This window comes from Cupressus sempervirens, chromosome 10 (assembly GCF_028749045.1).
Source record: "Cupressus sempervirens isolate cs-2001-9-10 chromosome 10, ASM2874904v1, whole genome shotgun sequence".
Lineage (NCBI taxonomy): Eukaryota > Viridiplantae > Streptophyta > Pinopsida > Cupressales > Cupressaceae > Cupressus > Cupressus sempervirens.
Genome location: NC_143127.1, coordinates 629766531 through 629779700, shown reverse-complemented (window position 1 = coordinate 629779700; position 13170 = coordinate 629766531). Strand labels below are relative to the sequence as shown.

General features: G+C 37.6%; 2 protein-coding genes across 22 annotated transcripts in view; one reads left to right on the top strand and one right to left on the bottom strand.

The window, feature by feature from the left end:
• Positions 1-13170, top strand: part of LOC149535417 (cell division cycle 20.2, cofactor of APC complex-like) — a 94097-nt gene that overhangs the window by 59330 nt on the left and 21597 nt on the right. The gene's annotated exons all lie outside the window — the stretch shown is intronic.
• LOC149535418 (uncharacterized) lies at positions 2918-4493 on the bottom strand. Its single transcript, XM_089806132.1, has 3 exons — positions 4473-4493; positions 3888-4381; positions 2918-3758 (listed from the first exon to the last, which is right to left on the bottom strand). Exons 1-3 carry the CDS (start codon positions 4491-4493, stop codon positions 2918-2920), a joined length of 1356 nt encoding a protein of 451 aa, XP_089662258.1.

Below are 13170 nucleotides of genomic sequence, written 5' to 3'. Positions count from 1 at the left end.
GACGAAGACCTTTCCTGGTTATGTTGAGTTTGATTTCTTGTTCGATCTATGCACAAAAATTAATGATTAACTGCTATGAATTATTATAGTGATTTTTTCCGTTTTAATAGGCATTGGAGCAGCAATGATACTGCAGCAATAAAATATTAAAACATGAAGCTGGTGCTTTGTATAATGTCCCTATTGGTTGCTAGCATCAGAATTTCAGGGATTAGCCTAATATTGGATCCTTGTAGGCTAATGAGGATGGTTAGAGGGTCTTCTGAGGATTGATTCTTCTCCAACATTCAACGATTAATGGATTTGGCCTTCATTCGATGTCATTTGGACTCCATTTGCCATACTTACTATGTATAGTAAGTCAAGGTTAATAGAGATGGACTCTTTCTATTTTTAGAAAGTGTATTTGGTCACATGGGGAATAATGAGGAGAGATTCATATTTCAGACGACATGGTAATCAATCAAGTATTTCAAGAGATTAAAATTCAAGTGACTTAAGTGATTTATTTAAATATTTAAATATTATAAAGTTATAAAGTCACTTAAGTGACTAAAAGACGAAATAGTCTTTTATCCCACATTGCTAAGTTGTTCGTATCTCTCCTCATTTCGAGGTTATAAAAGAAAGCATTTGCGTTGGGATTGGGAGCATGAAAAGATATTAACTTATTGTTATGAGAATGGGTTGCTTTAATGTGACTGATTGCTTTAAGGATGCAAACCCTTAATAGCAAAGGGAAGAGTTGGACATAACTCCAACTGTTTTCTTGGAGGTTCATCTTTAAAGAATTGGTGAAGTGTCTATTACTTGTATTTGGACAGTGATTGAAGGATCATCGACTAATACAGGTATAGCTTAGTGGAGCTTTTTAGCACCCATGAAAGTTCATTATGCATTCAATGTAGCAGCCGTAACTTTAGGCAAATTTTGCGAGATGGAGGTACTCTTCCCACTTGGACTGGTGGTCCATCACATACATCCGCAACATATGCTCTAGGATCTGGTTAACTCTCTCTATTTGTCTGCAATTCCCTCCAAAAGGATGATGTAAACAATGAATCTCTATTCGAGATTATCTTACAAGGAATGTCATGGAGTTTGACAATGTCTTGCAAGAACACCTGTGCCACTGTGGGTGCTATGAAGGTAGTGTGAACGGGTGAAAAGTGAGCAACCTTGGTCAAAGTGTCCACTGTCACCATGATGGCATTGTGACGTCGAGAAGACATTGGAAGACCAACAATGAAATCCATGGAGATTGTGTCCCACTTCCACTTAGGTATCTCATGTGGCTGCAAAAGTCCACCTAGATGTCCGTGTTCTGCCTTAACTCTCTAACACTCTAAGCATTTGGCTATCATGTTGGTTATTTGCATTCTCATTCCTGGCCAATGATATAGTTGCCTTAAATCTGCATGAAGTTTCTTGACACCTGGATGTGCTGCATAGGGTGCTCTGTGAGCCTCCAAAATGATGAAATCACGTAAGTCACCCGAGGATGGTACATAGATGCGCCCTTTACGGCGTAGTAATCTATCCAGACCCAATGAAAAATCAAAAAATCTTCCTTCTAGGGTCTCTAAGAGTGGACTAACTGACAAACTTCTGTATAAAATACATCTTCGGGAAGATGGTGTAGTATGCGCTCTCTCAAATCTGTCTCAATAATCATAGAAGATATCTCATGACGTCTCCTACTCAAGGCATCTGTGACTACATTCTCCTTTCTCTTAATGTAATGTACATCAAAATCATACTCCCATAAGAACTCCATCCATCTCCTCTGTCAGGCATTTAGATTTGGCTGTATGAAAATATACTACAAACTTTGGTGATCTGAATGAAGCTCGAAGTGATGTCCTAGAAGAAAGTGGCGCCATCTTGCCAAGGCATTAACTACTGTTGCAAGCTCCAAATCATGGGTGGGATAGTTGAGTTCGTGAGTCTTGAGTTTCCTAGACTCATATGGTATGACACGGCCATTCGACATGAGAACGACTCCAATACCATCTAGTGAAGCATCTGTGCAAACTACAAAATCTGATGAAGGATTTGGTATTGCTAAGATTGGTGCACTAGTGAGTGCCCTCTTGAGTTTTTGGAAGGTCCTCTTGCACTTGTCTGTCCATTCAAACTTCTTCCCTTTCCTTTGCAAGGATGTGTTGGGGTGAGCTATTTTGGAAAATCCTGCCACAGACCGCCTATAATACCCTGCTAAACCCATGAAGCTTCTAACTTCTGAAACATTCGTTAGTGCTGGCCAATCCATGATGGCTTGGATCTTGGATGGATCCACTCCGATCCCATCTCATGATATCACATGACCTAAATAATGCACTTCCTTTCTGAAGAAGGCACACTTGGACAAACTGCCATATAGCTGATTTTCCCTTAAGCATTGCAATACCTGCCTCAAGTGCTCTTCGTGTTCCTTCTCATCACGTGAATATATCAATATATCATCAAGAAACAATACTACAAACATATCCAAAAATGTACGAAGTGCCCCATTCATAAGGCTCATGAATACAGCTAGGACATTTGTAAGACCAAATGGTACCACTGTGAACTCGTAGTGGCCATACCTTGTATGGAATGTGGTCTTATGAATCTCACTTTCCACAATCCGCAATTGATGATATCCCGACTTCAAATTTATCTTGGAGAATACTCGGGCACCCTACAACTGATCAAACAGGTCATCGATTCTAGGGAGTGGGTATCAATTCTTGATTGTTACCTTATTCAATTGTCAGTAGTCAATACACAATCAGAGTGATCCATCTTTCTTCTTCACAAAGATCACCGACGCACCCCAAGGTGATAGACCAGGATGGATATGTCCCTTCTCCAAGAGTTCCTTAAACTGAGTCTTAATTTCATTGAGTTCATGTGTAGCCATCCTATATGGAGATTATGAAATGGGCTCAGCTCCTGGCACCAGGTCTATGTGGAAATCAACTGCCCTAGGTTGTGGCATACCCGGAACCTCTGAGGGAAACACATCCTTGAATTCCTGAAGTATTGGATAGTCATTTAGAGAAGGTTTCCTCTCATCGTCTTCCTCCTTATTACTGATAGATACTGCAAACAACTGATATCCCTTTCGTAGACACTGCTTAAGCTGCATGGTGGAGATCATACGAAGAGACACTAGCCTTTGCACCCCCGAGATCACCATAGGAGTACCACAATCATCGAAACACTCAACCTTCTTTTGTCTGTCGTCCATCTTAGTGTTACGTGCACGTAGCCAATCCATACCAAGGACTACATCATACGACCCTAGGGGGGTAACTTGTAGGTCCGAAGTCATGCTCAAGTTTCCAATTTGAATTTGACAGTTATGAATAAGGGAATTAACTATCACCTTAGCCCCAGATGCCAATTCAACTTCCCAATTATCGTTTTGCTTAGCTGTCACTAGCTCCCAACGCTCCACTACAAAAGCAGATACAAAAGAATCGGTGGCTCCGGAATGAAACAATATAGAAACCTTAGTACCTCTAGTCATACTTGTAGCCTCAATAACTGTAGCCTGATGCTCGACTTGGCAGTTATCAACCGTTGCAAATACCCTATGGGATCTACCCATGTCTCCTACCGTAGGCTCTGAAGTGGCTCCCCGTTGATTATTGGCTATCGGTCCTTGAGGGCACTCTCTGGCTATATGTCCCATACCACTGCAAGCATAACAAGGCCCAAGAGTCTGAATCTTAACGTCCTGTGACCTAGGCTGTTGCTGACCACCTGTCCTGTTGGATTCGCTATAACCACCAGGGGAGGACTCTTGAGTCCTAGCTGGTTGTGCATATGAAGCTTGTGGCCTCCGATCTCGTCGGGACGCTTGTGACTGCTACTGCTTGGGCTTAGAGCCTTGATACCCTTGTGCTGACTTCTGCCTATTATCCTGCTGTGACTTTTGCGGTACTTGTGGGGCCTTAGAGGACCCTGTTGTCTGACCTTGATTACCCTTCCATGAGGGTTTATGTTGTCCTGAATGTTGGGAGTAATTTTGGTTGTGGGACCTATCTCGAGATTTGTGTTTGTTACAAAGATCTTTCGCCACTAATGCTGTCTCAACTGCCTTCCTGGAGGTGCTCGGAAAAGCTAGGCGTATTGAATTCTGTGGAGACAAGTTCAAACCCTTGGTAAATCGATACATCCATACCTTCTCATCCTTCATGTACTCGACATAAGAAAGGAGCTCTAAGAATCTACTCTCATACTGTGCTACAATAAGGCCCCTCTGCTGGAGGTCATGGAACTCCTCAATCTGACTCTGTCTGAAATGCTCTAAGCGATACTTGTCTCTGAATTTGGCCACAAATGCCTCCCAGGTAAGTGTGTCTACTTTGACTCCGCCTATGGTCTCCTCCTGCTTCCACCAATTGGAATCATTGTCTCGTAATAAGTGGATAGCAAGTTGGGCCTTTAGATTGCTCCCATGTGGCTGCAACTCGAAGCACCTCTCTAAGCTCTGTAACCATGCCTTTGCCTATGTACCATCCATGGTTCTGATGAAAAGAGGTGGCTTGAGTTGGATCAAATCCATAATCTCATTCTCTATGTCCCTGGGTGCTCTCACTACGGCTGGTGGCTCTATGACTAGTGGTGGATCAATCTGATGAATTGAGGCCTCTTCCTGGTCACCTTCTCTCTCTGCATCTCTAGGTGGGGGACTTTTACTTCTTTCCCTATTATCTGCTCTGTGTTCGCCTATTCCTTGCTGTTCGGGCTATGGGATTACAGGTGGCATCCTCTCCTGCACTACTCTGATAAGATTCTGAATGACTGTAAAGAGTTGATTAAGATTTTTAAGCTACTCGGGTGGAGGTTCAACAATTCCATGTCCTGCCCCTCTAGATGCCACTCGTGCACCTCTAGGGCCTCTAGCTCTCCGACGACTATTATGGGTAACGTCAGGCATCCTACACACAATTTTCAGTTTTTAATGAGTTAAGCGTAATGGGTCAGGCTCTAGTGTTGTAACCAATTGCTTTGATACCAGAATGTCATGCCCTAAATTTAACAGGGCAAAACACAACCATTTTTTGTTTTGTTTTTAAAAGGGTACGTCAAGGGGGTAATACACATGTATCTATGTATAATAGATATACCCTATCGAACGACGCAAAGATTGAAATCTACAATTCATGTCTCTTGAGGACATTAGGGTATGACTAATTTCGATCATAGGTTGGAGGTGATACTTAGTAACTTCTAGGTACATTGATACTCTAGCCAGGTCTTAGGTATTAGGGTTAGGATACTAGTATCCCAAGTAAAAGTCTAGTGATATGTTTTAGTTAGATGCCAACATATAGAATTAAAAAAAAAATTAATTTAGTTTTAGAACATAAACTAGGGTGTTGAGCAAGAGCTGGCATAGGAGGCATACATTATTAGATTACAACAAAGTGTTAATAAGTTACCTATTATCACTATACTACATATATATAGGGTTAATTATTTTCATGAATACTATATTGTCCGCTATCTTTTAACATCTTTGTTAGTGCTCAATTACGATGCATTTATAAAATTTCTTTTCCCACTATAATGTGTCCTATATGTTCCACATCCTTTCCTATATTAGTTTCATGTACATAATTTTGATATTATGTAGATTATCTATTAGGATATTCATTTCAAGTGTAATTGTCATACATACCCCCTTTATTTATTTTATTTATTATTATTTTAAAAATTATTTATTCATACCACTATATTTATTTAATTTTAATTATTTACCATTATTATTATTTTAAAATTTATTTTTAATTACTAATTATGTGTAATCAACTATTAGACAAGGCTATCGTAGAATTCCTAAATCTTCCACCCCTAACACTCAACCTAACTTGCTCTACTACACATACCTTAAATTACTATATGAATTAAAAAAAAAAAGAAGTAATTTACAAACCCATAAAGAAATAACATAATCCTATGCAATAATATTATCCGTAAAATATTGTTACTAACCCCCACACAACATAACATATATTCCCCTTCACCACACATGAATAGGAATTAAATAAAATTATATAATAACAAATCAATATAACATAATCATCACATAATCCCATCTTACTTCCACCTACCCATTCCTAGTTTCCTACATTTTACTCTACCCCGATACACTAACCCTGATCCGAAAACATGACACAAATCTTGTTTTACACTATGTCCAACCTCCTTTTCCCAAGGTGGCTTCTTCCTAGGTGGGCGGCCTTCTTCCCATTGCCCAAGGTGGATGCCCAAGGAAAGCCTTTCCTAACTTTATGCCATTGTCCCATTTTATACATGAGCCTTTAAAAAGTTTTAGGAAGGAAGGTGCTGATTTAAGGTAGTTCTTTTATATTTTTTTTGAACTTATTTATTAATGTTGTTATGTCCCTCCCCCTTGGCACCTAGGAAGATGAAAACCAATCAGCTTGAAGCCACTTTTCAAGGCACCTTCACACTCTATTGTAGGAGGATGTGCGTAGGGATGGGGACTGACTTTATATCAATGGCTGCCCCCCCCAACTTTTCATAATACCATGTCACATGCGCTTGGAAAGGAGGATGCTTTGGTTTGCATTCTCTTTTTTTTATTTGAATAAAATTTTATTGTTTTAAATGTTATTGGTGATGTACCTTTTTCCCCCTTAACCCCTAGTGTTTAGGGATAGGTACTTGGGTACTAGCATAGCCTTTGACATAGTGTTAACATTTATATATATATATACACACGCACATATATATATATATATTTTCTTTAAGAAAATGTGACAAGGGTCACGGGACTCATATGAGTCTCCCTTTTGAAAGCTTATGGAATAGGTATTTGTTGAGCTAATGTTTTTCCCCTTAGGATATATGTTATACTATTAATATTTAATGTACTAGATTCTAGGGTATATATTGTTTATTATTTTATTGCTCTGTATTTTGGGGGAAATATTTATTTTCTTTCCCCATACATTTTTCAGAGAAAATATTATGCTCGTACAAGTAGTTCTCTTTTATGAGTTTTCTAAATATGTCATTTAGGATTTGTTACTAACTTCACTATTGATTCTTAACTTGCAAGTCTATATTATTATAGCATCTATCTCAATTAAGGGCCTATTAGATTTGGAATCTAAGTGAACTAATATTCATGCATAACTAATAATTTTTTTTTCTCCATTATATTAAATGCATAACTATGATTCTACAATGCAATCATCCATATTAAATCAACTATATCAGAAGAAATCTTGTACACAACAACTTTGCAATGTTCCTACAAATCATTTATAGATCATCAAAAGAAAGAGGGTTTCATTTCATAATTTTCTCCCTATTACATCCAGTCACATAATGTGGAAAGCTTACAATAAATAATTCCTTGCTAGTAACTATATACAACTTCTCAACCTTTCTTTACACAATTTTCAACAATATACAATGATAAACAAATTTCTTTTACATTACAATGAAATAACAATGGAGACTTGAAATCACAACACATTTGAGATGACATGCAACATTGGTCTCTCTTTACACACTTGTTTTTTCTTTTTTTCAACTTTGTCAAACCCTAATATCTCCAAGAATTTATCTTCACAAAACCTGCATACACACACAAAACTAGGAACCATGGAGGCTCACCTCTCGTCCTAGGCTTCCGTGAAGCCACCCACCGAATAGGGGAACCAAGATCCAAATGGGATACACATACACCACATTTGATAGTGCATGAGAAAAATACAAGACAACACATAACACTCCCTTCCAAGGTTTACACATTGATTCACCATTGGAATCATTATCACATTGGGTGAAGGTGGGCTCTTCAAAGAGGAGATGCCATAACCAAACATAAACATCATATTGCAATTGCATTTTGCCTCTCAAGGCCATCATAAAAATCTCCTCCTCACACACAAAACCCCTTTTATCTCCCAAAAACAACAATAAGTATATGGCTTCAATGGAGCCCATACTCCATGAAAGAAAAACCACTCCTCATCATGAGGTAAATTTTCTCAAATACAATGTTGAGCCCAACTAATCCCTTCACCCAAGGCTTCTCTTTCCTCCCAAGGGTGAGCGAAGCCTTCACACCCATGATCACATTCAACATTCAAATCAAAATAAGAAAAATCAAGAAGGGAAGCCAAGAAATTTACATAAACACAATACACATTCACATTGCCACAACACAATCCCAAAATCCACAATACAAAGATTCACAAATATAATGCATCCTCCCTTACAAATACTCCATGCTTGCAGATTTACCTTGCAATACTAAAAGAAAGAAAATGAACATGGTTTGAAACACCAACCTTGGTCCAAGCTGAAGGCAATGATAGTTGTTGTAGAGATCCCTTAATCTCCCTCCAAAACTTATCTATCTCTAAACTTAGAGAGTGGGTGAACAACCCACTAATTTGACCAAAACTCTCTAGTAAGGCCTTCTCACTAACTATTTTAGCAAAGACACCTAGCCACTTCCTCTTACAAACTTGTCTCCTAAATTTGCTATATTTGACTTAGTGGGAACATGGGAGAAAACACGTGACAACTCCAAATTTCGAATTGATGGAAGAATGCATGGGTAAAGGGCCCCCCAGGCTGTCTAGGCACTCACATGGTCAAAATTAGGTCCCTAACTTGATATACTATCATATGGGTAACTTATTTTCACCTAAAAGACACTTTGGGACCACTTAATGACCCCTCAAAACCGTAGCCAAGTGTAAATTCGAATTTCCTTTGATTGTGACCCATCCTACCCCTTGTTAAGTAGGTTTGCTTACTCATTAACAAGGTAATTAGTTTTAGGGTAAATTGCCATCATGATCAAAACCCTAAATGACATGTCAATTACACACAAAGTCCACAAGTGTCAAGTGACACATAAAAACACATTCCACATCACCATGACATGCCCCTAATGCATCTTTATGATTAAACATTTCCACATGCAAGCGAACTCACATTTACAAAGAAAATACTTTCACAACGAGGTTTTTGAAACTTCCAAAGATTCGCCTTGGTTAAACTGTGTTCACAAAGGTTTGGAACTTGTTTCCTCCAAGAATTTCCATGGTTCCACTTCCTGCACATTAAACTCGAGCATCAGTAGTCCAAGGAGGTCATATAAAATGTATATCATAAATGCATAATTTCAAATTTTACGAAATCCATATTAACATAATTCAAATTAAATTCCCTTTCCTAATCATTTCAATTCAATCATTTAAGATGTTAGAATCTCAAATTTGCACTTCATAAACCATCATAATAAATTTAACATTTATCTGCATATCATAAATCATCATATCCAATCAACATTTTGCATCGCATTATAATCTAATACTATCATTCCATAAAACTGCATCAATATGTGTTCGATCATTTCATGCACAATATCAGGTTCTTAGTGCATATCATAAATGTAATACACTACTGAAATATCAAAATCAATCGATAAAACAATCCACTGTCCATCTAAGTCTCGAATGACTGTCAAAATATCGAAGTCTCGAATATCAAAATGCAAGTAAAAATATCTATGCTATGACAGGTCGGGGTGAGGCCTCACAGTTTGTAAGGAAAATAATTTCTTGATGAATAAGGAAAAAAGAAAAATGCAAGCATGAAATTGACAAGTTGCTCATTCTAGGTTTAATTGCCCCTAGTACGTATCCATATTTATGTCATGCAGTGCACATGCTGAAAATGGTAATGACCTAAAAGATGGAAAAACTCTTGCTAAGTATAAACCACTCAACAAATGCCTCGAAAGAAACCTACATCACTTACTTTTAAAAGACTTTATCGGGCAATTCATTCCTGATAGTAATTTATATTCTAAATTTGATCTTACTAAGGTGTTTTGATAAATACTGATACAAGAAGCAGATCAACATAAAACATTCTCCATTCCACAAGGCCTTATTTGATGGAAGGTTTTACCTTTTAGAGTAAAGACAGCTTTTGTCTTGTCCTTGTAAAGTCAGTGTTATGAATGGAGAAATATGGAGGCAATGATTCCTAGTATTCTTGGTAACAGTCAGCGTTACACTATGTCAACTCATGTATTACAAGGTTCAAAGTCAACAATAAAACATTTTAAAAATGTTAAAAGTGATAGTGTCCATCAGCCTGGAAACAATGCGGTCAAATTTGACAGTCCTTCCACCGGCGATCTGACTGATCACTCCTTAAACAAGTATGTTGCAATTGGTTATCTCTTGCAATTTGATCTAGTATTGATTATATTCATGATCGAGCTGATTTTGTTAATCCAAACTCAGCACTAAATAAGATTTGTGTTATAGTTAACTTCTAGTTATTAATGTGCCTCTTGGAAACAAATGTGATTGAACCATCATGTCTCATTGTTGGAATAGGCATGTCTATTCATCCTTAGTTTAATATATATCTGATGGAGAATGCAAGAGAAAACACCTTTGAAAACTACAAATCGTTCTATCTCTGCATTCAATGTCAGTTAGAGGTCAAATACCATATTTAGAAAATCTTGATCAAATTCGAATATAATCATAGCAGTGAGATCGCTGATCTCTACCTATCATAGAAGAAAGATATCAGAAGTCTGAAATTAAAAGTAGAGTCTGATACCAAGTTTACCAGTGCATTTACAAAAAATTACCAATTTTTTTAATTGTTGTTTTCCTGTTATTGAAGCAGCAGCTATCCATTATAAAATGAGATAAAAATTGAACGAACATTACTTCTGGGAGGGTGGTGATCATTGAAGAACATGTATCTTTGCTAACTTTCGAAGATACATATACAATGAGTTGGCAGACCAAGAGGGGAATCACAAGCAGTTGAAAAAAACATAATAGACAGAGCTATCAAAAAGAATATAAATTCAGATTATAGGCATATCTTTATCTGCAAAATTGATAGTTATTGTGATATGTTGTTTATTGTACAAAATTTTAGAAAACTGGCATTTAATGAAGACCAGTCTTCTTTGTAATTGATAGCTATGTTCACACAAATGATTGATAGCGTATGTAGTGCAATAATTATTAATGCAATTTGTGATTTAATGTTCAATCATTTCCTTGATGTGTATTGTGGGCTGGGAGATGATTCTGGACTATCTGTTGATAGTAAAATACACATTGATGTTGCACTATTACGAATGAGTAGACACGCCTCTGAACTCTTGGGTATAAACATGAATGTTCAATACTCAAAATATATTGATGGTGTGTATAAATATATAAAGCAGACAACCATCATTCGAAATCAAAGATGAATCCACACCATGTATCCTTTCAATTATTGCAGAAGTCATCAATTAATAGAGAGTCATACAGAGGATCATTGCAAAACACGGTGAATTGCACTCTTGAAATTGCTCAAACAAGGTAAAGGATCAACAACACATCATTACCTTGTCGAAACTCATTGCAAACCTATCAAGCCCCCAAATGAAATAGTCAGGCATCTGAAATAGAAGTAAGTTATCGTATGTGGGTATAGAAACTTTGACCATGCCTTCATGTATGTAGTTCAGAGGGGAGACTCGTGTATGGAAGATTCCACAATAGATATCAGTGTGAGGCTAGGACAATAGACTAGGTTGGGAAGGACATGGCGCGCACACTGGTAATTAGCATTGGAGAAGGATGGTCAGATATATACTTCTTACACATCAGAAAAGATATGCCTAATTTAATAAAGGAGGAAAATTAGATCAATGATGAGTTGGTGTCAACTATATACTTACCAAAGCCCACCTTGGAAGAGACGTCTCTAATTCACAACCATTCTTTTATGATATACAATCAAAACTAGTCAGTTGGCTCTGACTTCTATTATATCACTACTCAAGGAGCATGCATTGTTTTCCCTATCAAGTGAACTCTCTTGTAAACTCTATACATAAATGATTCAGACAAATATTACTTTGTGCGTATAAAGAGAGTTGAATGTTGAGTAAATTAATTAGGAATTCTCTTAAGTAAAGGCTTTGATGTATTGGACTCATATTGTCATGTCCCCTTTTTAACTTTGTCTAGCAGTGACATGAGAGTTAGCCTATTATGGAGTCTCGTAGGCTGGCAGTAGTGATCAGGGACTCAGTCAAGGTTTTTAGCATCCAGATTTGGTATTACAGGCAGTAGTAGATTAGTTGAGAGTAGCTCCTTGATTTTAGGAGGCAGTTCCTTGATTGTAGGAGGAGATTCCTACCCTTTAGGAGGTGGTGACATTTCTGGAGATGAGGTTCTATGAGATCACCCCCTGGTCTCTATTTTAAGAGATTTGGGTGTGTTCCCTATATTTTAGGAGTATCCCTAGATTTGAGGGTGTGACTGCCAGCTGGCCCAGGTTGTCCGGCATCAGTCACAGGTAGGTGACAAACTCAGTTTCATGTTTTAGAGGTGTTTGGGTTGTTCCTTGGCTACTTGGGAAATATTTTAATATATTTAAATATTCTGCTAAGTTAGCATTTTAATAATTTAAATAAGGCTAAGTGTTTAGCCATTTTGGAGTAATAAGGAGTTTTCTGGCTCCATTTGGATCGATTTGCCTATGTGTGATAGCTCGTTGGAAACAGCTCAATCTCTAGTATGTGATTATCACTTGCCAGAACTTATTTGATGCTTGGAGCTATTTGTCATTAATAAAGTAACAATTTCCTTCTATTTGGACACCTTTATTAGGAAAATAATGTTATATTATAAAGTTCAAATGCAATCCACTTTAGAGTTCTTTTAGGGTTCGAATTGCCTTGGAGAGGGGATATAAGGAGAAGACAACCTAAAGAGGAGTATCTTTTATCATTTTATCATCCTATTTTGGACGCCATTGGTCTGGAAGAGCATTCCTCACCTAGGACGCAAACCCTAGTGCTAAGAGCAGATTTGTTGGGATGTAGCCCTCAACAAGATCAAATTTGAAGGTTCTTATGCATACAGTTTGATTAAGCCAATAGATCGGTTTCTAATATTGCAATTACACTTTGTAGGCAGTGGATTTTTAGGGAAGGCAGCCACTTTGGTTCAGCCTAGTGTTTATTACAACAACTCACCTGGATCCCATTTTCAGTTGGCATCCATCTTGTTTGAAGCACATTTGTATTGACACTATTTTGGAATAAATCAGACTCTGCCAGTATGGTTTTAGAATCATTTCCGG